The 25,235-nt window shown below is 41.4% G+C and overlaps 2 protein-coding genes across 2 annotated transcripts; one reads left to right on the top strand and one right to left on the bottom strand.

Annotated features, from left to right (window-relative positions):
* Positions 1 to 345: 345 nt before the first annotated feature.
* LOC131730369 (uncharacterized) lies at positions 346 to 12,116 on the bottom strand. Its single transcript, XM_059020422.1, has 8 exons — positions 11,958 to 12,116; positions 8,404 to 8,462; positions 8,224 to 8,266; positions 7,441 to 7,606; positions 6,664 to 7,026; positions 3,536 to 3,669; positions 2,334 to 2,554; positions 346 to 742 (listed from the first exon to the last, which is right to left on the bottom strand). The coding sequence occupies exons 2-8, from the start codon at positions 8,451 to 8,453 to the stop codon at positions 631 to 633; spliced, it is 1,089 nt and encodes a 362-aa protein (XP_058876405.1). The 5' UTR covers positions 8,454 to 8,462; positions 11,958 to 12,116; the 3' UTR covers positions 346 to 630.
* A 6,134-nt stretch (positions 12,117 to 18,250) lies between these two features.
* Positions 18,251 to 22,697, top strand: LOC117969121 (interleukin-1 beta-like). Its single transcript, XM_059020421.1, has 6 exons — positions 18,251 to 18,379; positions 19,643 to 19,729; positions 20,093 to 20,272; positions 20,931 to 21,064; positions 21,619 to 21,845; positions 22,309 to 22,697. The coding sequence occupies exons 2-6, from the start codon at positions 19,723 to 19,725 to the stop codon at positions 22,343 to 22,345; spliced, it is 585 nt and encodes a 194-aa protein (XP_058876404.1). The 5' UTR covers positions 18,251 to 18,379; positions 19,643 to 19,722; the 3' UTR covers positions 22,346 to 22,697.
* Positions 22,698 to 25,235: the final 2,538 nt, after the last annotated feature.

Here is a 25,235-nt window from a genome sequence, read left to right as displayed (position 1 = left end):
GACTGCATGTGTGTGGAGCAGTGGTTAGGGCTCTGGACTCTGGATTCCCGGTTTTTTCGTATTTATTTTTGTATTTTCATTGTTAAAGCGGAAAGGGTTTTATATTTTTTTGCAGTTTCCCCACGCATACTTCTGTATTTGGTTTCTCGAGTGGGGACCCCTTTTCCTTTTCACGCAGAGGGCGGTTCGCGCTGCGTGTGGCATTTCTGTACTTCAAAAGAAAGGCCTCGCTGGTAAATCTGTGAAAACGAGTCTGTCTTCCCCCTGGTGGACACTGAGAAGGTTGACACTAACAGTCAGGTGACTTCAATTATTATTATTATTATTTATGTATTTATTTGTCAGACGCCTTTATCCAAGGCGACTCACAGGTGTTCCAGGGCAGAACAGGGTTACAATGCAAGCTTCATATTTAAACACAGTGTAGTTTACAGTCAGTGCAAATAATAATAATACTACTAGAATACAATATGAACTAGGATGCAGCCAGTTAGGATCACAGCAAGTTATATCTGCAGTGACATGTTAGCAGTGCGATAGTGCAAGGATAGTGCATCAGCTGAGGATCCAGTGACGTGGTGCTGAGGTCAGGAGAGTCCAGTGCAGAGCAGGAGGGGCAGATCCGTTGATCTAGAAGCACAATCTAAACAGTGGAGTCTTCCGGCGGAGGTGGCGGAACCGAAGGCGTTGAGAGAGGATTGATTCCTGCCGTTGTCCGGCACTCGGTATATTCACAGGGTTCCTAGGGAAGAGAAGGAGCGGCAGGGGTGATTCAAATGTTCAATCCAGCACACAGAGGACACTGAATGATCGTCCATGCTGCAGTGTATGGTTTTAAACCGTGAGCCAGGAGCTGCTCTTCGGTTGAAGTCCTCAGCCACAGACACGCAGTATGCGATAACAGCTTACATCAGTACAATTGTCTTTATAGAGGGAAGAGCCAGCGCCAGCTAACGAATGATCTGTCCTGTCGCAGGGAATGCACTAGCTGCACACTAGAGGGCGCTGGCGCGTACTAATAGAAAGATTGGCTGGTCTAGCCTGTGTGGCACATGTCTGTGTCAGAGCAGCTGGAACCGAAGAGCAGCTGTTGAGATCGTAATCGAAGCAACACAGCCTGAGCGAACAATAACAAAACAAAACCCAAGAACACAATCTTTCAAGTAATTACAACTCTTTTGGACAATGAATCATCCGACCTAAATTATTTCAATTACATTTCGAATCAATAAAAGACGAAATGAGAAAACAACTCCACCCCGGGCTCGTTTTGACGTGATTTGATTTGCAACTCGAATGGCGGTCCAGTCTAGTGAATGAATGGCACCCCAACAGAGATCTTCCACTGAAGTTTTATTTTGACAGTGGTACAATGACTGACGTTTGCAGTCCACTGTGATGTCACAGCGCTGAAGAACATCAACGTTCTGAACATTATGACATCACCACTCACATAACTACAAAGCGGTGTGCAATTCAGTATGTTAGCATAACATTATTCAGCAGCTTTCAATGGACTTTATGAAGCAGAACGAGTTCATTCTATAGGGGGATGCAAAACGTTTGGCCACCGCTGTACAATACAAATATATATTTTATATAGCGCCCTCCCTTCACGCCACGGCATCCCAGAGCGCGATACAAACCCCAAAACAAAACTACAGAGAGCCGACATAGAATGATTTCCATGACATGAGAGTAGGTGTTAAAACTTCATGCTGGTCGCGAGCTGTTCACCCTGAGAAGAAGGGGTCCCAGACTGAGAAAAAAGGGGTCACGGACTGAAAAAGGGGTCCCAGACTGAAGAAGGGGTCCCAGACTGAAAAGGTTTGAGACCCCTCGCCCTAGAACAACAGCAACGATGGAATACGGCCACTAGATGTGGAAAAACTCCTGCAGCAATTTTATCATTTATTTCTTAGCAGACGCCCTTATCCAGGGCGACTTACAGTCGTAAACAAAAATACATTTCAAGAAGCACAGTACAGCATGAACCGCATTGAACATGAATAACTGTTGGTTTTTTATCATCATCATCGTCATCATCTCGATGTTTCCACTACTTCCAAGAACGCTTGTCCAATCTAGCCGTTATATCCACTGGCCAACTCTCTGAACTATGACCGCGTCATCAATGACGTTGCATCACCGACAGCAAGAAAAGCGCATTTGAAGGCTCCAGGTTTCGTTTCTGATCTTCCATGGGACATTTACAAAGATTTTGAACCCTTTCTTTTTTATTTTATTCCCCGACTGCAAGTTTCGAATAAAATTGGATTGATATCTCGCGCAGAGCGCCGTCACGGATCGGTACAGGTTTGCTTGGTACTTACATTATGCGTGAGATGTGGAACTCGGTGATGCGTCCTGGGGTATCTGCCCCGTTACACATGGCCACATTCGAACTGTCCCTCTCGTTGCTGATAAACCAAAAGCAGAACCGAGCCGACCGCAAAGTGGAGGTGTTGCCGCTGTCTTTCTTGTAAAACAGGAACCGGGCCGCGTCGCTGCTCAGGCTGATCGTATTCAAACTGTTATCCGGATCCACTACTGTCTAAGAAATCAAAATAAAAAAACAGGTTAGAATTCCAATCACGGTAAAACGATACAATGAACTACTTCTGGTGGTCTGTGTTTTTTTTATTTACTATTAATATTGTTTTTCATAAAATAACCTCAATGCATGATCAATTAATCTGCCAGCCAGTGTGCAATAAACCAATCGCAAATATCATAGACACGAGCAAGCTGTGCTACCAGCAAATGGGTCAAAGGAATGGCTTGATTCAAGATTAAATAAATATATAAATTAATAAATACATAAACAATAAAGAAAATAGTGTGTGTGTGTGTAGTGATGACTCCTATTGCACAGCAGTGTCACCCAGTCCAGGTTTTACTAGCAGCTTGATCAGCCCCCAGTGTGTCTAGGTAACAAGCTCAGGTGTGTCTTATTATTAAACTCCTAGTGAAACCAGGAGCGGATCACACTGCTGTGCAACGGGAGTCTTATTTCCATCCTGTAAATAATAATAATAATAATAATAATTATTATTATTATTATTATTATTATTATTATTATTATAAGTCTCAGTGTGTGTGTGTCAAGTTTGTCTCTGTCTGCATATATATCTGTCTCCATTTGTGTGTGTCTATCTGTGTGTGTGTATGTCTGTTAGTCTGTCTGAGTCTGTGAGTGTCTCTCTCTCTCTCTGTGTCTGTGAGTGTGTGTGTCTGTGATCTGTGTGTGTGTGTGTGTGTGTCTGTGATCTCTGTGTGTGTCTGTGATCTCCTCATTTCTGTGATCTGTGTGTGTCTGTCTGTGTGTGTAAGTCTCTCTCTCTGTGTATGTGGGTGAGTGCCTCTGTGTGAGTGTATCTCTGTGTGTGTGAGTGTCTCTCTCTCTCTTTTGTGTGTGTGAGTGTGTGTCTGTGTGTAAGGGTGTGTCAGTGTGTCTGTGTGTAAGGGTGTGTGTGTGTGTGTGTGTGTGTGTGTGTGTGTGTGTGTGTTCTCTCTCTCTCTCTCTCTCTCTCACCTCCAGGTTCAGGACAGGCGAGTAGGACGGGCCGCTGCAGGACAGGAAGTAATTAGTGCCCATGATGCGCAGAGCCACGAGCTGCCCCAATCCGGGTTGCCTCTGCGGTATGTAGGTGGAGAGGCTCAGAGTCACTGCGGGAAGGGGGGGGGTAGGAAATGACATGTTCATTTTGCCTCATGTTGCAGTGATGAGACCGAGGTCCTTTTGTAAGTGACTCTGCAGCAGCAGTTGATGTGTTCCATAATGAACGTCACTGTTTCTTCATTTGGTTGATCGTTATCATCAGGTTCTAATAAATCTATTCGTTTTAATTTGTCCACTCTGTTATAAGCCGTTGTTAACGTGGTGTTGTTATAGCCTCTGCATGTGCAACGCTTCAATTTCATAATCATGATGTTTCCCTGCAAATCCGTCTTAAGCGTAAGAATTGCCCATAAGGTATATCAGAAATCCTAAGTTTGGAGGACAAGGGCGCCCGACCCTTTGTAGTAGTGGGAGGGCCAAGACCAAAGTGTGTGTGTGTGGGGGGGGGGGAGGGGGGGTTGATATATTAACATGCTACTTAAACATCTTGCAACTGTAATTTAACACCAAGCCTGTCAAATGCAGTCCAGATCAGGTTTGAAACAGATGAGAAAACATACCCCTCAAAATTGAGTTTATACAAAACAGTCAACAACTCTATAATGCACCGTATTTAACAACTGTAAACCTACATTGTAAATATTCTAGCAAAAAGCGTCAGAATAAGAGGAGGCCCCATTCGGCCCATCTTGCTCGTTTGGTTGTTAGTAACTTATTGATCCCAGAATCTCATCAAGCAGCTTCTTGAAGGATCCCAGGGTGTCAGCTTCAACAACATTACTAGGGAGTTGGTTCCAGACCCTCACAATTCTCTGTGTAAAAAAGTGCCTCCTATTTTCTGTTCTGAATGCCCCTTTATCTAATCTCCATTTGTGACCCCTGGTCCTTGTTTCTTTTTTCAGGTCAAAAAAGTCCCCTGGGTCGATTTAAATTCAGCACTACTCACAATATATATATTTTGCATATATGTAGCCTTTCATCAATACCCAATTACACCTGCTGAAAATAACAGAGCGGTTTTAGGTTCATTTCAACCGTTTATCATTTTTTTGTTTTTACATGTTTAAACCTTTAGAATAAATATCTGAATATTTGAAAAGTATAATAACTGTGTGGAAAAAGAGTGATATCATTTTAATTTGTATTACAAATCATTCATAAGATAATTAATGACATGACTCGAAGGCCATTCACCCCCCCTGACTGGGTGGCAGTAGCACATGGAGTGAGGATTGGATCTGCTTGCCTACACGCTTCTTTGTCAGCCAACGCTCGTCTATAGTTTCAGCGCAGTACCTGTCAGGAGATGCGCGATCTGCGCAGAATCTGCGAAGAATGATCTCTGTGAACGCACCTTATGATATGTTTTATCACAGCACACATATTTATTTTGTTAACAAGGGGGGTGGGGAGGACTGCCCCCCCACCCCCACTTTTAAAATTGCAAGAGCCATGGCCCCCTGGCCCACCCGGTTCCGGAGCCCCTGTTGGAGGATCACTTGCGCATGCAGAATCGTGTTTCGATCGGTTGTTTTTTTGGCGTTCCATTGCAATTAATCAAAACAAGCAGATCTAAAAAGTGCATTTCTGATCGACTGTGTTCCATTGTAAATTTTAAATTCTATTGACGTATTCGCTAAACAGTCCATACCCTCAAAATGTCATCAACACACCGTTTTGAGAGGATCTCTCTTAATTGATACACAGGATTTCCCAAGAGCCCAGAGATTTTATGAACTGCAATATATGCATGTTGAAGTTCCCGTGTGGCTTGGCGTATATTGGGCAAACAAAACGAAACTTAAAAAATGAGAACAGTAGAATGTAAGGCAGCCATTCGGAAAAATAATCTGGAATATACAATTGTCAGACGATGCAACATGGCTCAGTTTCTATTGTGAAATGTATTGGCTTGGAAAAAGGAGGGTATGCGGTTAAATTATTGTTAAGAAGGGAAATATATTGGATCTCTAAATTGAAAACCACGGAACCGCACAATCTGGATCTTAGTCCAGACCTGTAATTGACATCTAAGAGGTAAATACATCAATAAAGAGATACGAAGCCTATTACATGTATGAGATTTAATGATAATTAGAATAATGTTGTTTATTAGGCAAATCGTGAGTTCTGATTAATTCTAATCAGAGCAAAAGAGAATTCAAAATCTGTAAGAGATCTGTGTGTGTTTGTGAGTTACTGTCATGACCACAATAGGGATTTATGATGTATTTGTGAATTTCATCTGTATGCAATTCACGTGTAAGCTTCAACATTACTGTTTAACACACTTGAGTGTTTAAGAATAAAAGAGACGATGAGATTATGAATACCTCTCTTGAATCGTGTTCAGAAGTAATTGATAATGCAATAATTATGACATGGGTCTTTTTTTTAAAAGATGTAAACCCTAAGGTAATCTAATGAATTGATTAATTGCGATTAACAATGAGATGTATCAATAGAGATTGTGTTCCGATCGACAGTAATGTTCGTCACCCGACGAAGACTCTTGTAGTCGAGGCGCGTCGTGCACGTGGATGCGGCAGTTTTTATATATTTTTGAAATGTTTGTGTAATAAAAATGAATTTCGGGCTTGTGAGTGGTGTGGATGATGAAGACAAATCACAAAGTGTGCGAGCAGGTTTTGGCTCTGCAGATCTGAACCATAAAGCTTGTTGGCGTGAATCGACAGAGACACTTTTGGTCAGCACCTCTGTGGAAACTGAAGCACTGAAGGGCAGAAAGGTTTTTTAAATTGTTTTGGAGATATGTGTGTGTGTGTGTGTGTGTGTGTGTGTGAGTGTGTGTCTGTGTGTGTGTGTGTGTGTGTGTGTGTGTGTGTGTGTGATTGGAATGCAATGCACACCAGAATATAAAAAATAAACAATTCAAACTTTACAGGGAATAGTAAAGGTGTATAAAACACAACATCAATACGACCCGGATATCGATACTGCGGTGTTTCGTGTTGTGTTGTGTGCACCTTTATTGTCACTTGAAGGGTTTGTATATATTTGTAGTACATTCCGCCCTTTACCTTGATTTCGTATGTTCAAATTCTGCAGCGCCATGGCTTTCAGCCTCGGGCTGATCATTTCCTCCAGCACCCACTTGTTGTAAGACACATCGCAAATCGAGTACACGCCAGTGAGGCTCCGGCTCACCTCGCCCGTGACGCGAGAGCTGTCCGGGGACTGAGAGCTGTCCGGGGACTGAGAGCTGTCCGGGTACCAAGAGAGGTCCACGTACCAAGACCTGTCTGAGTACCAGAGGATGTCCAAGTACCAAGAGTTGTCCCAGTTCTGAGAGTTGTCCGAGTTCCAAAATATGTCCAAGTACCAAGGACTGTCCCAGTCCCGAGAGCTGTCCGAGTCCAGAGGCACCTCCACGACGGCCTGATCTGAGGGGCGGGGCAAGACAGCATTACCATCCACGTGCTGAATTCTCCCAAAGGGAGGAGATGCATGAGGCAGATTGATACTATTCAATTATTATTATGGGTCTGTTTATAAATGACGGACCTTTCGTCACCCTGTTTGTAGTAACACTAAAAACACGTTCCTATAAATCAGCGTCACGTGGCTATGCCTGTTAGGCGTTGAACGAAATGACATCACCGTCATGCAGTGACGTCATTGCTTAGGCTAAAACAGCTGTATATTGGTAGGATGGCGAATTTAACGCTGTTATCGACTTTAATTGATATTTAACACATTTTTAACCTTCAAGTTTATAATATCGTTCATGAAAAATAGTTGTAACTATTAATTGATTAAAACATTTTTTTTAAATGAGTCCAGTAGTGTGGTCCTACCTGCCATCACGTGCTCCATCAAGGACTCCTTCGGTCTCTTCATCTTCTGCACGATCAGGACCAGCGTGACTGCCTGTCGCACCTTGCGCACATACCCGGACACCCGCAACTGGAGACCGCTGTCGCACAGGCCACGGGGATTCCGCGGACGCTCAACTTGCATTCTCTGCGACAAGAGGAAAAAGAGCGTTTAATTAAATTACATTCAACATCATTACTATTAGCTTTACTGTAAGGCAGAATTGCGTTTAATATAATTTAATGACATTGCCTGTGATTTACTGTAACTTTAACATTGCTATTATCTCTAGTATGTGATATATAGGGGCAGCAGTGTGGAGTAGTGGTCAGGGCTCTGGACTCTTGACCGGAGGGTCGTGGGTTCAATCCCAGGTGGGGGACACTGCTGCTGTACCCTTGAGCAAGGTACTTTACCTAGATTGCTCCAGTAAAAACCCAACTGTATAAATGGGGAATTGCATGTAAAAATAATGTGATATCTTGCAACAATTTTAAGTCGCCCTGGATAAGGGTGTCGGCTAAGAAATAAATAATATATATTTAATAATATTAAACACCACTTGTTTTATTTATGACGTATGGTTTCACTGACATTATAAACTATTTGTTTGATAATTTAAAAATAAATAGCATGGCAAGTATATTGTTTACAGCATATATCCTTATCATTATAAATAATACATAAATAATTACATAATTAAACATTCACAAAATATAACAGAAACGGAGTGAAACTAGATTTGTATTTATTTAAGTGCTTACCTTGTCCACCGGGGGGCAGTCTGCATCAAAGTCCAAGAAGACACTACAGAACAGAGAGACAGAGCACGTGAAACACCGCTGAACGCAACACTGTCAAGCTATTTAAAAAGACACATACTAATAATGCTATTAAAAATTATGAAAATGTATTATTTTGAAAATACAGTACGTCTGTCTTACCTGAAGATTTTTTTTGTCAGGTCTGAAGGTAAGCATTTGTTGAAGCTCATTTTCACAAACTACACAGGGAACCCAAAAAAAAGTATACTGAATTAAAACCTACAAACTTATATGTGAAATGGTACTATGCGGATTCAAAGGCAGATCTAGCGAGTGGATGGGGGGGAGGGGGGGTCCTGAGGTCCGGACCTCCCCCCCCCCCCCCCCCTTCATTAAAAAAACAAAACCTTTGTATAAGACAAAATTAAAAGAAATAGTTACTAGACTGACTTCTTATGCCACTAAATTAAGATGAGCATGAACGAGGTTATTTCAATGACTGGAATCATGACATATAGTAGCGATTTTTTTTTTTTTTTTTTTTAATTTGGTCGTTGCCAAATATTTATATTATGTTCTCCCAATTCTGATATGTCCAATAATCACAGGGGTCGCTGGTGCGCGGTCAGCCGAGAGCACCCTGGCCGACCTAAGCCCTCTTGAGAGAATATTATCCAACGATCCGTAGTTCGGTCATTACGTCAGTGGCTTCTGGAATTTTAAAAGATGTATGGAATTTCGAATAGTTTGCTGTTCCAATACACGGGGACCCGCATTTCCGTGTATTCGATACCCGAACGCTATCCTTATTCTTACGATCACAAGAATAAAAGCCATATGCGTATAGCCTGCTATAAATCGACAGCATACAGTTTAACATTACCAGCTACCAAATACAACCAGCCATTAATACTGACAGCGGATTAAAATAATGTGATATCTTGTAACAATTGTAAGTCGTCTGCTAAGCAATAAATAATAATAATAATAATAATAATAATAATAATAATAATAATAATAATAATAATAATAATAATAATAATAATAATAATAATAATAATAATTACTCGAAATCAAATGACTTATTTATTCAATAGTATTTAAATAATTCACAACAAGGAGAGTTGCTGGTTGCAATTGTAATGTTATTGTACCACAGTCCAATGTGAAAACAAAACAAATGTAGAATGTTTCTTTGCAATAAATAAATAAATAAATAAATAAATCCAGGAATCATTTTTTTGTCCATCCACATACAGGTCAAGAATACATAATCAAGCGGTTTATTAACTGTAATACAACTCATGCCATTTCTGTTATTATTTATTTATTTATTTATTTATTTATTTATTTATTTATTTATTAGCAGACGCCCTTATCCAGGGCGACTTACAGTCGTCAACAAAAATACATTTCAAGAATCAGAGTACAAGTATTAATACAATTAAGAGCAAGATAAATACAATGACTTTGGTTCTAGCAAGTACAAGTCTATGACAAAATACGATTCAATAATACAGCAGATAACAGTGTCAGTGATAGTTACATCAGGATATAATTAAATACAGAATACTACAGATTAAATAACACTTGTGATAGATTACAGTATTCTGAAGTACAGGATTAAATGCAGTAAAATAGGGGGCAGATAAGAGCAAGTAAAGCGCATTTAAGGAAGAGTGATAAAGTGTCCAGAGGGAAAACAAAGTCATAATAATTAACTACCTGTCCAAGACACCTCGTGGCGAAACGCGGCGTGCTTTTTGTTTGTTCAATAAAATATATTTTAATCAGAAATGGACAGAGTGTGCGACCAAGTGTGTCTCTGAGTTGGCGGATCGCTGCAAAAATAGGGTTTGTCCACCTGCACGAAGTGAATGCTTGTGAGCAACATTCAGCTGAGACAGTTTCTATATATATGCAATGCTATGAGCGTGGCGATCGGGACTCCAAGTCCTTCTGCAGCTGGATGGGAAAAGCAGCGCTGAAAATAAGCTGCTGCTATAAACGAGCTGTCCTTCAAGAGGAACGTCCAGCGGGATGATGATGTCACGATGACACAATCTTCATTCCAAGAGGTTCCAGAGTGCCTCATTGGAAAACAGATTTGCGTCCTTTTTGCTTCCATGTATATGTATGTGTATGAATTCCATGATGCCTGAAGGGTTAAATAGAAACGAACGCAGCCGCGGATCCTTACATCCTTAACTCAACTCAAACTCAACCTCTCTAAATCTGACCTCCTTTTCTTTCCCTCCTCCTCCCCCTCCTCTGATCTCTCTATCTCTGTTCCTCTGGAATCTACCACACTCTCTCCCTCTTCCTCAGCTAAGAACCTTGGAGTCACCCTGGACCCCTGCCTCTCTTATTCCCAGCACATCTCCACTCTGGCACGCACTTGCCGATTCTTCCTGAGCAACATCCGAAGAATCCGACCCTTCCTCACCAACTATGCTACCCAGCTCCTGGTCCAGGCCCTGGTACTCTCCCGCCTAGACTACTGCAACTCCCTCCTGGCTGGCCTCCCTGCGTCCGCCACCCGTCCGCTCCAGCTCATCCAGAACTCTGCTGCCCGCCTGGTGTTCTCTCTGACTCGCTTCGCCCACGCTACTCCACTACTCCGCTCGCTCCACTGGCTCCCGATTACCGCTCGCATCCAGTTCAAGACTCTTGTACTAGCCTACAGATGCCTTGACCAGACTGCACCCAGCTACCTCCAGACCCTCATCTCTCCCTACACCCCCACTCAACCTCTCCGCTCCGCCTGCACTAGAAGACTGGCTCTACCTCCGCTACGCTCCCCTGCCTCCCGAGCCCGCTCCTTCTCCACCCTTGCTCCGCAGTGGTGGAATGACCTTCCTACAGATGTCAGGACTGCCCAGTCCCTGACCACATTCTGGCGCCTCCTTAAGACTCACCTCTTCACCTCTTCAAACAGCACCTGTAGAACTCCTCTGTTTGTATCCTGGGACACTATCACCCTTCATGTAAATGTGCTTTATTTTACTCTTATCTGCCCCCTATTTTACTGCATTTAATTTTGTACTTCAGAATACTGTAATCTGCCAAGTGTTTAATTATTATTATTATTATTTATTTCTTAGCAGACGCCCTTATCCATGGCGACTTACAATCGTAAGCAAGTACTACAGGTTTAACCTGTAGTACTTTGTATTTAATCATATCCTGATGTAACTATCACTATTATCTGCTGTATTATTGAATTGTGGTTTGTCACACTTGTACTTTGCTTGAACAAAAGTTATTGTATTTCTTGCTCTTATTGTATTACTTGTATTGTAACACTTGAAATGTTTTTGCTTACGATTGTAAGTCGCCCTGGATAAGGGCGTCTGCTAAGAAATAAATAAATAAATAAATAAATAATAATAACTACGTAGTAAATGACATCACAAGCGCATTCACAGATTTGAATAGACTGGTGTGCATTTCAGTAAGACATCGCACAGCAAACACAGGAGCGATGAGAATGTTTAAATGAATGAGAGGGCATTGATTGGATGATTTTCTTAACACTTTCCCATAGAATATACCACTGCTATAATAATAATAATAATAATAATAATAATAATAATAATAATAATAATAATAATAATATCACTACTACTAATAATGATAGTAAAATCTTAATAATGCCTCTAAGTATAATAATAGCTGCCGTCATATTCATGTTAATAACAGCACCATAGCAATTGCATAAGGAGTTCCTGTACCTGATGTGGCGCTGTGTGTCGTTATGAAGTATATTGCAGTGCAGCTGCGTCGCTTCGCTTTGCTTTGCTGGCGGTATTGTGCTCTGTTTGTTCCGGTGCTATCGCTCTGTGGATTCGCTTTGTGTTCCTCTGTCTGGAACCACGCTATATATTCAGCGCGGTCGGAAATTCCGTTTCGTGGCGTGGCGTGGCGTGGCTTGGCGGTGCTGAGTGGATTAGAACATTCCAATCATTAATTATTGCAGCATTTACACACAACATAACACCTGCTTGTGTTTTTAGTATTGGCATTTATTGATTATTATTACAAATCTGTCAAGTCCTCAAACGACTGGAGAAATACAGACACACAGACAAATACGCACACACAAATACACACGCACACACGCACTGACACACACACACACACACACTGACACACACACACACACACACGCACTGACACACACAAGCGCGCGTTTTTAATCTTTTCAAACTTTAGTGTACATAAACAAAACAAAACAAGTTTATCTATAGCACAACGTATATGAGATCGCTACATGTTGATAAGCGACGAATCTTTATCAAATCTGTGGAGGCTGTGGGGATCTGTGGTTAAAGAAAAGGGCTTGTAAACCAGGAGGTCCCGGGTTCAAATCCCACCTCAGCCACTGACTCATTGTGTGACCCTGAGCAAGTCACTTCACTTCCTTGTGCTCTGTCTTTCGGGTGCGGCGTTACTGTAAGTGACTCTGCAGCTGATGCATAGTTCACACACCCTAGTCTCTGTAAGCCTTGGATAAAGGCGTCTTCTAAATAAACTAATAATATTAATTAAAGAAAACTAAAGTATTTTATGCTGGAGCACTTTATTGTAATTATTCTGCCTGACTGTGTTCACATTAATAAAGACGAGTCGCTTCTGCTTTGAAATGACAAAGTAAGCCTTGCGATCCATGTTACTATGAGCGCGTTTCTCAGCTGTGATTGAGATACACGAGAGGCTGAACACGGATCGATTGAATTCTTAAAGGAGAGGAGAACAGTCGGCGGAAAACACCGAAAACAGAAGCTCTAGAACGTGTGACTGGAAGTTATTTAAATATCTGACCGTCTGTCCATCTGAGTGCTCCTTTCTGCATTTTCCCTCGTGTTCTCTCGAGCAAGAAGGAGACTGATCAGAGAAGCTACCAAGAGGCCAATGGCAACTTTGCAAGAGCTACAGGCTTTTATGGCCAAGACTGGTCAAAGTGTGCATGTGACAACAATATCCCTAGCACTCCACAAATCTGGCCTGTATGGTAGGGTGGCAAGAAGGAAGCCATTACTCAAGAAAGCCCACCTTGAATCCCGTTTGAAGTATGCAAAAAAACACTCAGGAGATTCTGTAGCCAGGTGGCAAAAAGTTTTGTTGCCTGACGAAACTAAAATTGAACTTTTTGGACTAATTGCAAAACGTTATGTTTGATGCAAACCCAACACAGCGCATCACCCAAGGAACACCATCCCTACAGTGAAGCATGGTGGTGGCAGCATCGTGTTATGGGGATGTTTCTCATCGGCAGGGCCTGGGGAACTTGTCAGGATAGAAGGGAAGACGAATGGAGCAAAGTACAGAGAAGTCCTTGAGGAAAACCTGCTGCCCTCTGAAGAAAGCTGAAACTGGGACGGAAGATCACCTTTCAGCATGACAACGACCCAAAGCACACAGCCAGAGCTACACTGGAGTGGCTAAGGAACAAAAAGGTAAATGTCCTTGAGTGGCCCAGTCAGGGCCCCGACCTAAATCCAATCGAAAATTTGTGGCATGACTTGAAGATTGCTGTCCATCAATGCTCCCCAAGGAACTTGACAGAGCTTGAACAGTTTTGTAATGAAGAATGGTCAACTATTGCCAAATCTAGGTGTGCAAAGTTGGTAGAGACCTATCCCAACAGACTCACAGCTGTAATTGCTGCCAAAGGTGCTTCTACCAGGTATTAACTCAGAGGGGTGGAGACTTATCCAATTATGATCTTTCAGTTTTGTATTTTTAATATATATATTTTTTCTCAATAAAAACTTTTTTCCCCTTAACAGTGTGGAGTATGGTGTGTAGATAAGAGGGAAAAAATCATCATTTAAATGCATGAAACTCTGAGGCACAACAAAATGTGAAAAAAGTTCAAGGGGGTGTAGACTTTCTATAGACACTGTGTGTGTGTGTGTGTGTGTGTGTGTATATATATAATATACTGTATATAATACATAGTTATATATATATATATTTCAGGACACTTGTGATAGATTCGATTCGATTACATTAGAATATTGTACAGGACAGAACGACATCGTGGCGATGAGGATCAGAATTAATGAAACTGGAAAAAACACTTTTGTTTGTTTCGTTGTTTTGTTCTTTCTGCCTCGCTAATAATAATCATTCATAATTACAGGGCGGCATAATTACAGGGCGGCATTCGGCGAAGCGACTTACCTGTATGCTCTGTGTGTGTGTGTGTGTGTGTGTCTGTGTGTGTGTGTCAGTGTGTGAGCGTGTGTGTCAGTGTGTGAGCGTGTGTGTGTGTGTCTGTGTGTGTGTGTGTCAGTGTGTGTGTGTGTGTGTGTGTGTGTGTCAGTGTGTGAGCGTGAGTCAGGAAGTAGGTTTATTTATTTAAATAGGGCCTGCCATGCACAGTGTCTCAAAGCGCTTTGACACACACACAGTGAAACAGACACACACACACACACACACACACACACATACACAGAGACAGAGACACACAGACAGACGCACACACTGTATGGAAGTACATCTGTGTCAAAAACGCGTTATTTTGTGAGGGTTCATATATTTAGTACAGTATTGATTCGGACCAATCAGAATAAATAAAATACTAGCTGTTCTAAATGCATGTAAATGAGCTCTGCGTGTTCTACGTAGGGGCGCGTCATTGTGCAGGCATGCAGCCTAATTACAAGAGCAGCCAATCACAGTCAGACATTAATTACAGACATTATTATTATTATTATTATTATTATTATTATTATTATTATTATTATTATTATTATTATTATTATTATTATTAAATTGTTTAGCAGACATTTTTATCCAAAGCTAATTACATAAATTACACAAAATATTACAGGCAATATTGCAGATTGCTAAATATTATGCCGTATTACAGGCAATACAAATGCAAAATGGGTGGGGGGCATATTTTGGGGGCTATATGCATATTACGGTGTGTCAGTGTGCCCCGCCCCTGTGTGTGTTTTATAGTTATCTGTTGCGTGTTAATGTTGGTCTATATTAGTGCACGGGTTATGTAGCACGAGTGTTAGACTATAAAGTGTATATTTGTATTACGTCACGAGCAGATTAAAAGGGGTATTTGTACGGAAGCACGGGAAATGCACAAACTAGTTCACGTGCAGATGTACCGAGATTCCAATTTTGTTTCGTCCACTGTTTGTTCTGTGTCCGTGTTTTGTTTTGTTCAAACCTTTTATTCCTTCATGTATTATTATTTACAATAATAAAAACGCAAACAGCGCATTCATCTCTCCAATCTGCCGTGGTCTCCTCTCGTTTCCCTCGCAGTGCTGGGTGTTTGTTCGGGGTCTGACGTCACGCTTGCCACATCCGGGGAATGGTGTTATTGACGTATTAGTTAATCTGCCCTGCGTTGGGGGCAGGCGAAGATTCCTCATTATTGAATGGTGCTGAAAAAAATGCTACATTGAAAATAAAGTATAAATTAGGAACTATCATCTTGCAATTAGCAGGATACGATGTCGTGCACGGTGTACTGCCCTATTTCAAACTTTACATATGATCCGCATCAAAGGGAACTCAAAGCAACCCAAGAGTGAGTCTCAACGGTGCTGACGGAGCAGCGCTATAACATAGACAAATCTATAAAGTACAACGCCAGTCCCATTGAATATGAAAGCTATTTTTAATGCAATTCTCGTGTCTGCAAAACATGTGTGCCTCATTTTGTTTTGAATCGGAATTATGGATGATTACCATGGGAAGTACTGTGCAGTGCACAGCTCCAGTGTGGAGTAGTGGTTAGGTCTCTGGACGCTTGACCGGAGGGTCGTGGGTTCAATCCCAGGTGGGGGACACTGTTGCTGTACCCTTGAGCAAGGTACTTTACCTAGATTGCTCCAGTAAAAACCCAACTGTATAAATGGGTAATTGTATGTAAAAAAATAACGTGATATCTTGTAACAATTGTAAATCGCCCTCGATAAGGGTGTCTGCTAAGAAATAAATAATAATAATAATACAGACATACACACCGCAGTTCCTCTGTGCGTGAGATTGTGTTTGTGTTGTGCCACACAGTTTTAATTAGGAGGGTCATTTCATTGTCATGCATGATACAGGTTGAGGCGTTTCGCTGAATGTCGCCCTGTAATTATGAAGGATTATGAAGGATTATTATGGGCACTGCACAAAGAACAAAACACAGAAACAAAAAAAAGTGTTTTTCCTGTTTCATTAAATTTAATATTTATAAATACATATATTTTAATTCTAATACTCGTCCCCGGCACTATTATCTCGTTCCATCCGATCCAATATTCTAATGTAATCGTATCACAAGTGACCTGAAATATTCGATATTGTTTTTTTTTTCTTTTTTCCCAGATATTAAAACATATTCAATGTATACAAATGGTAAGGCACAGAGAGGTCTGGTAAAGCATAGGGAAGCATTGTAAAGCACAGAGAGGTCTGGTAAAGCATAGGGAAGCATTGTAAAGCACAGAGAGGTCTGGTAAAGCATAGGCAAGCATTGTAAAGCACAGAGAGGTCTGGTAAAGCATAGGGAAGCATTGTAAAGCACAGAGAGGTCTGGTAAAGCATAGGGATGCATTGTAAAGCACAGAGAGGTCTGGTAAAGCATAGGGAAGCATTGTAAAGCACAGAGAGGTCTGGTAAAGCACAGGGAAGCATTGTAAAGCACAGAAGTAAAGCAGCTTTTAAAACACACAAGGGTACATTTATAGTCTAGCCAGAGGAATAGCACAAGGAAAATGCAGAAAGGAGCACTCAGATGTCCTGTGGTAAACTTTGACAAGGGGACGGGCGGTCGGATATTTAAATAACTTCCAGTCACACGTTCTAGAGCTTCTGTTTTCGGTGTTTTCCGCCGACTGTTCTCCTCTCCTTTAAGAATTCAATGGATCCGTGTTCAGCCTCTCGTGTATCTCAATCACAGCTGAGAAACGCGCTCATAGTAGCATGCATCGCAAGGCTTACTTTGTCATTTCAAAACAGAAGCGACTCGTCTTTATTAATGTGATTACAGTCAGGCAGAGTGATTATAATGAAGTGCTCCAGCATAAAATACTTTAGTTTTCATTATATATATAGTATTAATATTATTTGTTTATTTAGCTGACGCCTTTATCCAAGGTGACTTACAGAGACTAGGGTGTGTGAACTATGCATCAGCTGCAGAGTCACTTACAACTACGTCTCACCCGAAAGACGGAGCACAAGGAGGTTAAGTGACTTGCTCAGGGTCACACAATGAGTCAGTGGCTGAGGTGGGATTTGAACCCGGGACCTCCTGGTTTACAAGCCCTTTTCTTTAACCACAGATCCCCACAGTCTCCACAGATTTGATAAAGATTCGTCGCTTATCAACATGTAGCGATCTCATATACGTTGTGTTATTGATAAACGAAACGTTTTGTTATGTTTACGTACACAAAAGGTTGAAATGATTCAATGTGTGTGTGTCCGTGTGTGTATCCGTTCGTGTGTGTGTGTGTGTCCGTGTGTGTGTCCGTCCGTGTGTGTGTATGTCAATGTGTGTTTGTGTGTGTCTCTGTGTGTGTCAGTGTGTGTGTGTCTCTGTGTGAGTGTGTGTGTGTGTGTCCGTGTGTGTGTATGTCAATCTGTGTGTGTGTCTCTGTGTGTGTCAGTGTGTGTGTGTGTCTCTGTGTGCGTGTGTGTGTGCGTGTGTGTGTGTGTGTCTCTGTGTGCGTGTGTGTGTGCGTGTGTGTGTGTGTGTCTCTGTGTGCGTGTGTGTGTGCGTGTGTGTGTGTGTGTCTCTGTGTGCGTGTGTGTGTGCGTGTGTGTGTGCGTGTATGTGTGTGTGTGTGTCCGTCGAGGGATTATTATAATAATCAATAAACGCCAATATTACACAAGCAGATGTTATGTTGTGCGTAAATGTTGCAATAATAAATGATTGGAATTGTGTAACGCACTCAGCACCGCCACGCCCTCCCCTCCCCTCCCCTCCCCTCCCTTCCCTTCCCTTCTCCAATTTCCGGCCGCTCTGAATATATAGCGTGGTTCCAGACAGAGGAACACAAAGCGAATCCACAGAGCGATAGCACCGGAACAAACAGAGCACAATACCGACAGCGAAGCAAAGCGAAGCGACGCAGCTGCACTGCAATATACTTCATAACGACACACAGCGCCACATCAGGTACAGGAACTCCTTATGCAATTGCTATGGTGCTGTTATTAACATGAATATGACGGCAGCTATTATTATACTTAGCGGCATTATTAAGATTTTACTATCATTATTAGTACTAGTGATATTATTATTATTATTATTATTATTATTATTATTATTATAGCAGTGGTATATTCTATGGGAAAGTGTTAAGAAAATCATCCAATCAATGCCCTCTCATTCATTTAAACATTCTCATCGCTCCTGTGTTTGCTGTGCGATGTCTTGCTGAAATGCACACCAGTCTATTCAAATCTGTGAATGCGCTTGTGATGTCATTTACTACGTAGTTAAGGATGTAAGGATCCGTGGCTGCGTTCGTTTCTATTTAACCCTTCAGGCATCATGGAATTCATACACATACATATACATGGAAGCAAAAAGGACGCAAATCTGTTTTCCAATGAGGCTCTCTGGGACCTCTTGGAATGAAGATTGTGTGGTGACGTCATCGTGACATCATCATCCCGCTGGACGTTCCTCTTGAAGGACAGCTCGTTTATAGCAGCAGCTTATTTTCAGCGCTGCTTTTCCCATCCCGCTGCAGAAGGACTTGGAGTCCCGATCGCCACGCTCATTGCATCTCAGCTCTGCTGTAGACAGTTTTAATGATTGTGCAATTATAACCTCTTGCGATAAAACGCTTCTGCATATCGGGAGCTTTCATTTCATAATCGGATGTTTTTATTGTAGAAATTGCCCGTATGGTGTGTTTTTGATCACGTGTATCGGGTTGTCGCTACTATCTAAAAAATCGTGTTCGTGTCGGTTCATTTCTTTTTAAGAGGCATAATGACAAAGCTTCTAGCGCCCCCCTGTGGGGTATATTGGAATGCAAATTTCAACATCAAACGTCGCAAGTATAGCATTACTGGGAACTGAACATCGTGTCAATAATGTGATACGTCCCTGGTGATAAAAAACGATGGTAACTGCACATTGTTTTAAAATAACCAACAAACTGACTTAAGGGTTCAGAAATCGAATTATTTCCTGGTATTATATGTCTTCCAGGAGGCTTCAATGAATCTTTATGAACTTTAGGTAAAAAAAAATTGTGTCATTGGATGCTCTATAATTTCACATGCAGTAAAGTCACAGCTTCCGATAAAGCAATGCAGTTCTCTATGGCCTCGATTATCTTTCGACCCATCCAGTCTTGCATAATCCAACATGGTTTTGGAGTTTGCTCATGCTGTCCAAGTTTACAACACAATTTCCTTCCTCTAGGAAACGCTGACGTTGATCGGTGATCTGTTGAGATACAAAACCCCCCTCGTTGATTTTTGCCGTACACTTTGGAGCACGTGATGGAAGGTAGGACCACACTACTGGACTAGGTTTTAAAAAAAAAATGTTTTAATCAATTAAATATATTGTTTAGTTACAAATATTTTTCATGCACGACATTATAAACTTGAAGAAGAAAAGAAATGTGTTAAATATCGATTAAAGTCGTTAACAGCAGCTCCGATTTTGTTGAATGCTTTCATGGGGTAAATTAGCCATCCTACCATTAAACAGCAGTTTTAATCTAAGCAATGACGTCACTGCATGGTGGTGATGTCATTTCGTTACTTTACAAACAGGGTGAAGAAAGCATCAATCCGCTTCATGCATTTCCCCCCTTTGAGAGAATTCAGCGCGTGGATCGTAATGTTCTCTTGCCCCGCCCCTCAGGTCACGGGGTCCTGGACTCGGTCAGCTATCGGGAATCGGGCCAGCTGATACGGGGACACTATGCCGTGCCCCACTCGATCTGCGACGTGTATAACAAGTACTGGGTGCTGAAAGGGCTGGACCGGTATTGCCCAGAGCTGTCAGCCATGATGCTGCAGCCTCTCGACATCTCACAGCAAGGTAAGGGGCGGGGCGAGGGCGGGGGCGGGGCGGGTGTATTTGTGATGTATTTATGATTTTCATCATATGGAATTTGAATGTCTGAATATTCGTCACGTGTTAGCTTCAAAATTTCAGTTTCAGACACTTGAGTGTTTAAGAATAAAAGAGACGATGAGATTATGAATACCTCTCTTGAATCATGTTCAGAAGTAATTGATAATGCAATAATTATGACATGGGTCTTTTTTTAAAGATGTAAACCCTAAAGTAATCTAATGAATTGATTAATTGCGATTAACAATGAGGTGTATCAGTAGAGATTGTGTTCCGATCGACAGTAATGTTTGTCACCCGACGAAGACTCTTGTAGTCGAGGCGCGTCGTCCACGTGGATGCGGCAGTTTTTATATATTTTTGAAATGTTTGTGTAATAAAAACGCATTTTGGGCTTGTGAGTGGTGTGGATGATGAAGAAAAATCACAAAGTGTGCGAGGGAGGGAGAGAGGGGGAAGGCATATATATATATATATATATATATATATATATATATATATATATATAAACTGCTGCTCGGTCTCATCACTGCAACATGAGACAAAATGAAAATGTGAAAATGTTATTGTAATCCCCCCCCCCCCCCCCCCACTCCTCTCCTCTCCTCTCCTCTCCCCGCAGTGACTCTCCTCATCTCCACCTACATACCGCGGAGCAACCCCGGATCGGGGCAGCTCATGGTTCTGGGCATCATGGACACTAACTACTTCCTGTCCTGCAGCGGCCCGCCCAACTCACCCGTCCTGAACCTGGAGGTGAGAGAGAGGGGGGGGGGGGGAGAGAGGAGAGAGAGAGTAGGAGAGAGGGGGGGGAGAGAGAGAGAGAGAGAGAGGGGGAGAGAGAGGGAGAGAGAGAGGAGGGAGGGAGGGAGAGAGAGAGAGAGAGAGAGAGAGAGGAGAGCACACACACACACTAAGAGAGAGAGGGACACTGACACACAAAGAGACACACACTAGGGCTGATCAAGCTGCTATTAAAACCTGGACTGGGTGACACTGCTGTGCAATAGGAGTCATCACTACACACACACACACTATTTTCTTTATTGTTTATGTATTTATTAATTTATATATTTATTTAATCTTGAATCAAGCCTTTTGCTTTGACCCATTTGCTGGTAGCACAGCTTGCTCGTGTCTCTGATATTTACGATTGGTTTATTGCACACTGGCTGGCAGATTAATTGATCATGCATTGAGGTTATTTTATGAAAAACAATATTATTACTAAAAAGAAAACACACATAAAACAGTTGTAGAGTTCATTATATCGTTTTACCGTGATTGAAATTCTAATTTTTATTTTTTAGACAGTAGTGAATCCGGCTGAGAGTTTGAATACGATCAGCACGAGCAGCGACGCGGCCCGGTTCCTGTTTTACAAGCGAGACAGCGGCATAACCTCCGCTTTCGAGTCGGCTCGGTTCCCCGGCTGGTTTATCAGCAACCACAGATATAATGACATTTCAACAGCGTCCATGTGTAACGGAAGAAAGGACCCAAGACGCGTCACCGAGTTCAATCTCTCACGCATAAGGTAAGTACCAAGCACGCTCGTACCGATCCGTGGCTAGATTGGACAAGCGCTCCTGGAAGTACTGGAAACATCGAGATGATGACGATGGTGGTGATGATGATGATGATGATAAAAAAAACAAGTTATTAATGTTCAATGCGGTTTATGCTGTTCTGTGATTCTTGAAATGTATTTTTGTTTACGACTGTAAGTCGCCCTGGATAAGGGCGTCTGCTAAGAAATAAATGATAAAATTGCTGCGGGAGTTTTTCCACATCTAGTGGCCGTATTCCGTCGTTGTTGTTGTTCTAGGGCGAGGGGTCTCAAGGCTTTTCAGTCTGGGACCCCTTCTTCAGTTTGGGACCCCTTTTTCAGTCTGGGACCCCTTTTTTCTCAGGGTGAACAGCTCGCGACCCCCAGTGATCATTCAGTGTCCTCTGGATTGAACATTTAAGTCACTTGTGCCACTCTTTCTCTTCCATAGGAAATCTGTGATGAAACCAGACGCCCCCCCTGTTTAGATTGTGCTCCTAGATCTCCTGATCCGCCCCTCCTGCTCTGCACTGGACTCTCCTGACCTCAGCACCACGTCACTGGATCCTCAGCTGATGCATTATCCTTGCACTATTGCACTGCTAACATGTCACTGTAGATATAACTTGCTGTGATCCTAACTGGCTGCATCCTAGTTCATATTGTATTCTAGTAGTATTATTATTATTATCTGCACTGACTGTAAACTACACTGTGTTTAAATATGAAGCTTGCATTGTAACCCTGTGCTGCCCTGGAACACCTGTGAGTCGCCTTGGATAAAGGCGTCTGACTAATAAATACATACATACATAAATAAATAAATAAATAAATAAATAAATAAATAAATCAAAATTCGAAGTCACCTGACTATTTGTGTCAACTTTCTCAGTGTCCACCAGAGGGAGACAGACTCGTTTTACCAGCGAGGTCTTTCTTTTGAAGTACAGAAATGCCACACGCAGCGTGAACCGCCCTCTACGTGAAAAGGAAAAGGGGTCCCCACTCGAGAAACCAAATACAGAAGTAAGCGTGGCTAAGACAGACTACGTTTAGTCCTGACGGTTGTTTGGAGTATGGATGGCGGTGCACACAGGCATTTAGTAGTACTGTATTATTTATTCAAAAACACTGACAAGAGCTGTGTTGATCGCCTTAAACAACTAGGCTAACAATCTTCGTTTTGCAGGCAGTGTTTTCGAGTTGTACAAGACCGTGGGGACTAAGAAAATAAACAGAGATCAAGGCTTTTCTGAACTGAAAAAGATTCCGATGACAAAGCATTTGAGTGTTACCATTATGATTTGTTTATTTAGCAGACGCCTGCTTTATCCAAGGCGACTTACAGAGACTAGGGTGTGTGAACTATGCATCAGCTGCAGAGTCACTTACAATTACGTCTCACCCGAAAGACGGAGCACAAGGAGGTTGTCACGAAATCCGCGTGTTCAGATTTCTTTACGTACTCTTTTTATTTGCTTAGCACACACTCTTATCTCAGGGGAGACGTTAGGAGGACAGAGATGTTATTACTCCTAGTGGGATATAGTTTGTGCTCTGGACCCACAATATATCCAGATGACTAATATAGAACTCAAGAAATTGACAGACTCATGCATCTAAAGTGTTTTTACGAATCAGAGTATGATCAGTACTCCTTCGGTTTATTAACAGTTAAATATTGGATTGAGTAGCTACAGGCTACTTCATATCCCCAGCTGACAGACGTTCTGGGCAGTCCAGTGTCTTAACAGATATTAACGTTAACACTTTAATACATCTTTATGTATTAGTGCAGCCGGCAGGCCTGGCCACGACCACGACACTAAATACACCCAGTAGCCTCTTTTCAGCACATTCAACAAATGTTCTCCTATCTTCTAAACATAGCGTGAGTCCCTTATAGCAATACATGCAATACATGTGAGATAAAATAATAATTGATTAATGCTTACCCTTTAATATAGATCGTAAAAGGATATGACTGTCTTCACCAGGCAAATGAAACTGAGTTAAATCAGTTCAATTGTGTTTTTGGTTTGCAGAAGATGGACCACCTTACCCTGTCTGGGATGAGTGTGGTGCTCCATTGAAATTACTCTGGAGTTTTATAGGTTTTTCGTCTCATTGGAATACATGGGACGCCTCAATTAAATCCAATCATTAATCAGGTGGGACAGTTCTTATCCATTTTACAAATAATAGTTTTCAAAAGATCCGGATTAACTTTTCAGAATTAATAGGTGTCATGTACTCAATAAATTCAATATCTCATTTCTTGTCTAACTCCAAACCTATGATCTCATTTCTTTGCTTTCCTCCGAGCCCCTCCTTTATCTGAAAAGTTAAGTGAACCAAGGTTCCCAGGATCTTGGTTTATAATATAATATAAAAACACTACTGCATGCAAAACACTAATTTTATATGTGTTATATATGAGAGATGTTCTTAATATGTGACATCATCTTCTAAGTGATTATATTATGCTAAATTAAAGGTATGTGTTTCTTTTAACTTCATATTGTTTCATCATTTTGTTAATGAGTCAGTTTTGATTCCATATACCATTGTCTAACAGAGCATTTGACAAAAGTTTGTCTCATACAATATTCAAGTCATTTAGTTTCACTAAGTTTAAGTGGTAATAGTTTTCATTACAATTATTTATCCCTTAAGAGATGCACTGACCAGGCTCTGACCTGTACCTCTCTGGGAATATGTTACTGCTAGCAGTTTCCACAGTCTCTTGTTTTTTCCAAGGTCAGAGTCTGTGCAAACACTTTTTAGATTTATGACCTATAAAGGTCTGTTAAGCCATAATTTTTGCATATTATTTCAAGATATATTCTTATCTGTGCTAAACCACTAATTCCATAAACCTTAACACTCCATCTACATGAGGCTTGCAGCTCTGCTGAAGTGGAACTCAAGGACATTCCTTCTTTCTAGATAAGAAGAGAGGCCCGGGTTTCACTGTAGCAGTTTCAAATCATCACATTATAAGGAATCCATCTAACATCATTAGACAATAGTATAGTGGATTAATAACAAGGTACATTATAGTATATTATTACAAACTTAACACAAAAACATAACACAACACCTTTTAACTTCTATACTTCAATGGATATCATAATGTCTAGAAGTCTTATTGTTCAATAGAAAGAAGAATAAACTTGTACCATTTTCCCATTTAAGTAAATCGAATACTGCTCCAGGTTTTAATCTTATCACGACAGCAAAGTCGTGAACAAGCAATAATACTTGTCAGTTTTAAATAATATGTTTTCTCATTATAGCAAATACTTAAACCATATTATTAATCTTATGAAATAACTGTTATGAACTATAAACAGTTTCAATTAGCACTGAACCTGT

This window comes from Acipenser ruthenus, unplaced genomic scaffold (genome assembly GCF_902713425.1).
Source record: "Acipenser ruthenus unplaced genomic scaffold, fAciRut3.2 maternal haplotype, whole genome shotgun sequence".
In the NCBI taxonomy this organism is placed as follows: Eukaryota; Metazoa; Chordata; class Actinopteri; order Acipenseriformes; family Acipenseridae; genus Acipenser; species Acipenser ruthenus.
The sequence above is the reverse complement of the archived record's forward strand: the minus strand, read 5'-3'. Positions and strand labels throughout refer to the sequence as shown.

Excerpts from the sequence above, each read along its gene's own strand:
- LOC131730369 (XM_059020422.1), bottom strand. The coding sequence starts at position 8,453 with ATGAGCTTCAACAAATGCTTACCTTCAGACCTGACAAAAAAAATCTTC. Across the intron at positions 8,267-8,403 it reads CTGACAAAAAAAATCTTCAG|TGTCTTCTTGGACTTTGATG; the intron begins GTAAGACAGACG and ends TCTGTTCTGTAG. Across the intron at positions 7,027-7,440 it reads GATGGAGCACGTGATGGCAG|ATCAGGCCGTCGTGGAGGTG; the intron begins GTAGGACCACAC and ends CCCGCCCCTCAG.
- LOC117969121 (XM_059020421.1), top strand. Across the intron at positions 21,065-21,618 it reads CACCCGTCCTGAACCTGGAG|ACAGTAGTGAATCCGGCTGA; the intron begins GTGAGAGAGAGG and ends TTTATTTTTTAG. Across the intron at positions 21,846-22,308 it reads TTCAATCTCTCACGCATAAG|GAAATCTGTGATGAAACCAG; the intron begins GTAAGTACCAAG and ends TCTCTTCCATAG.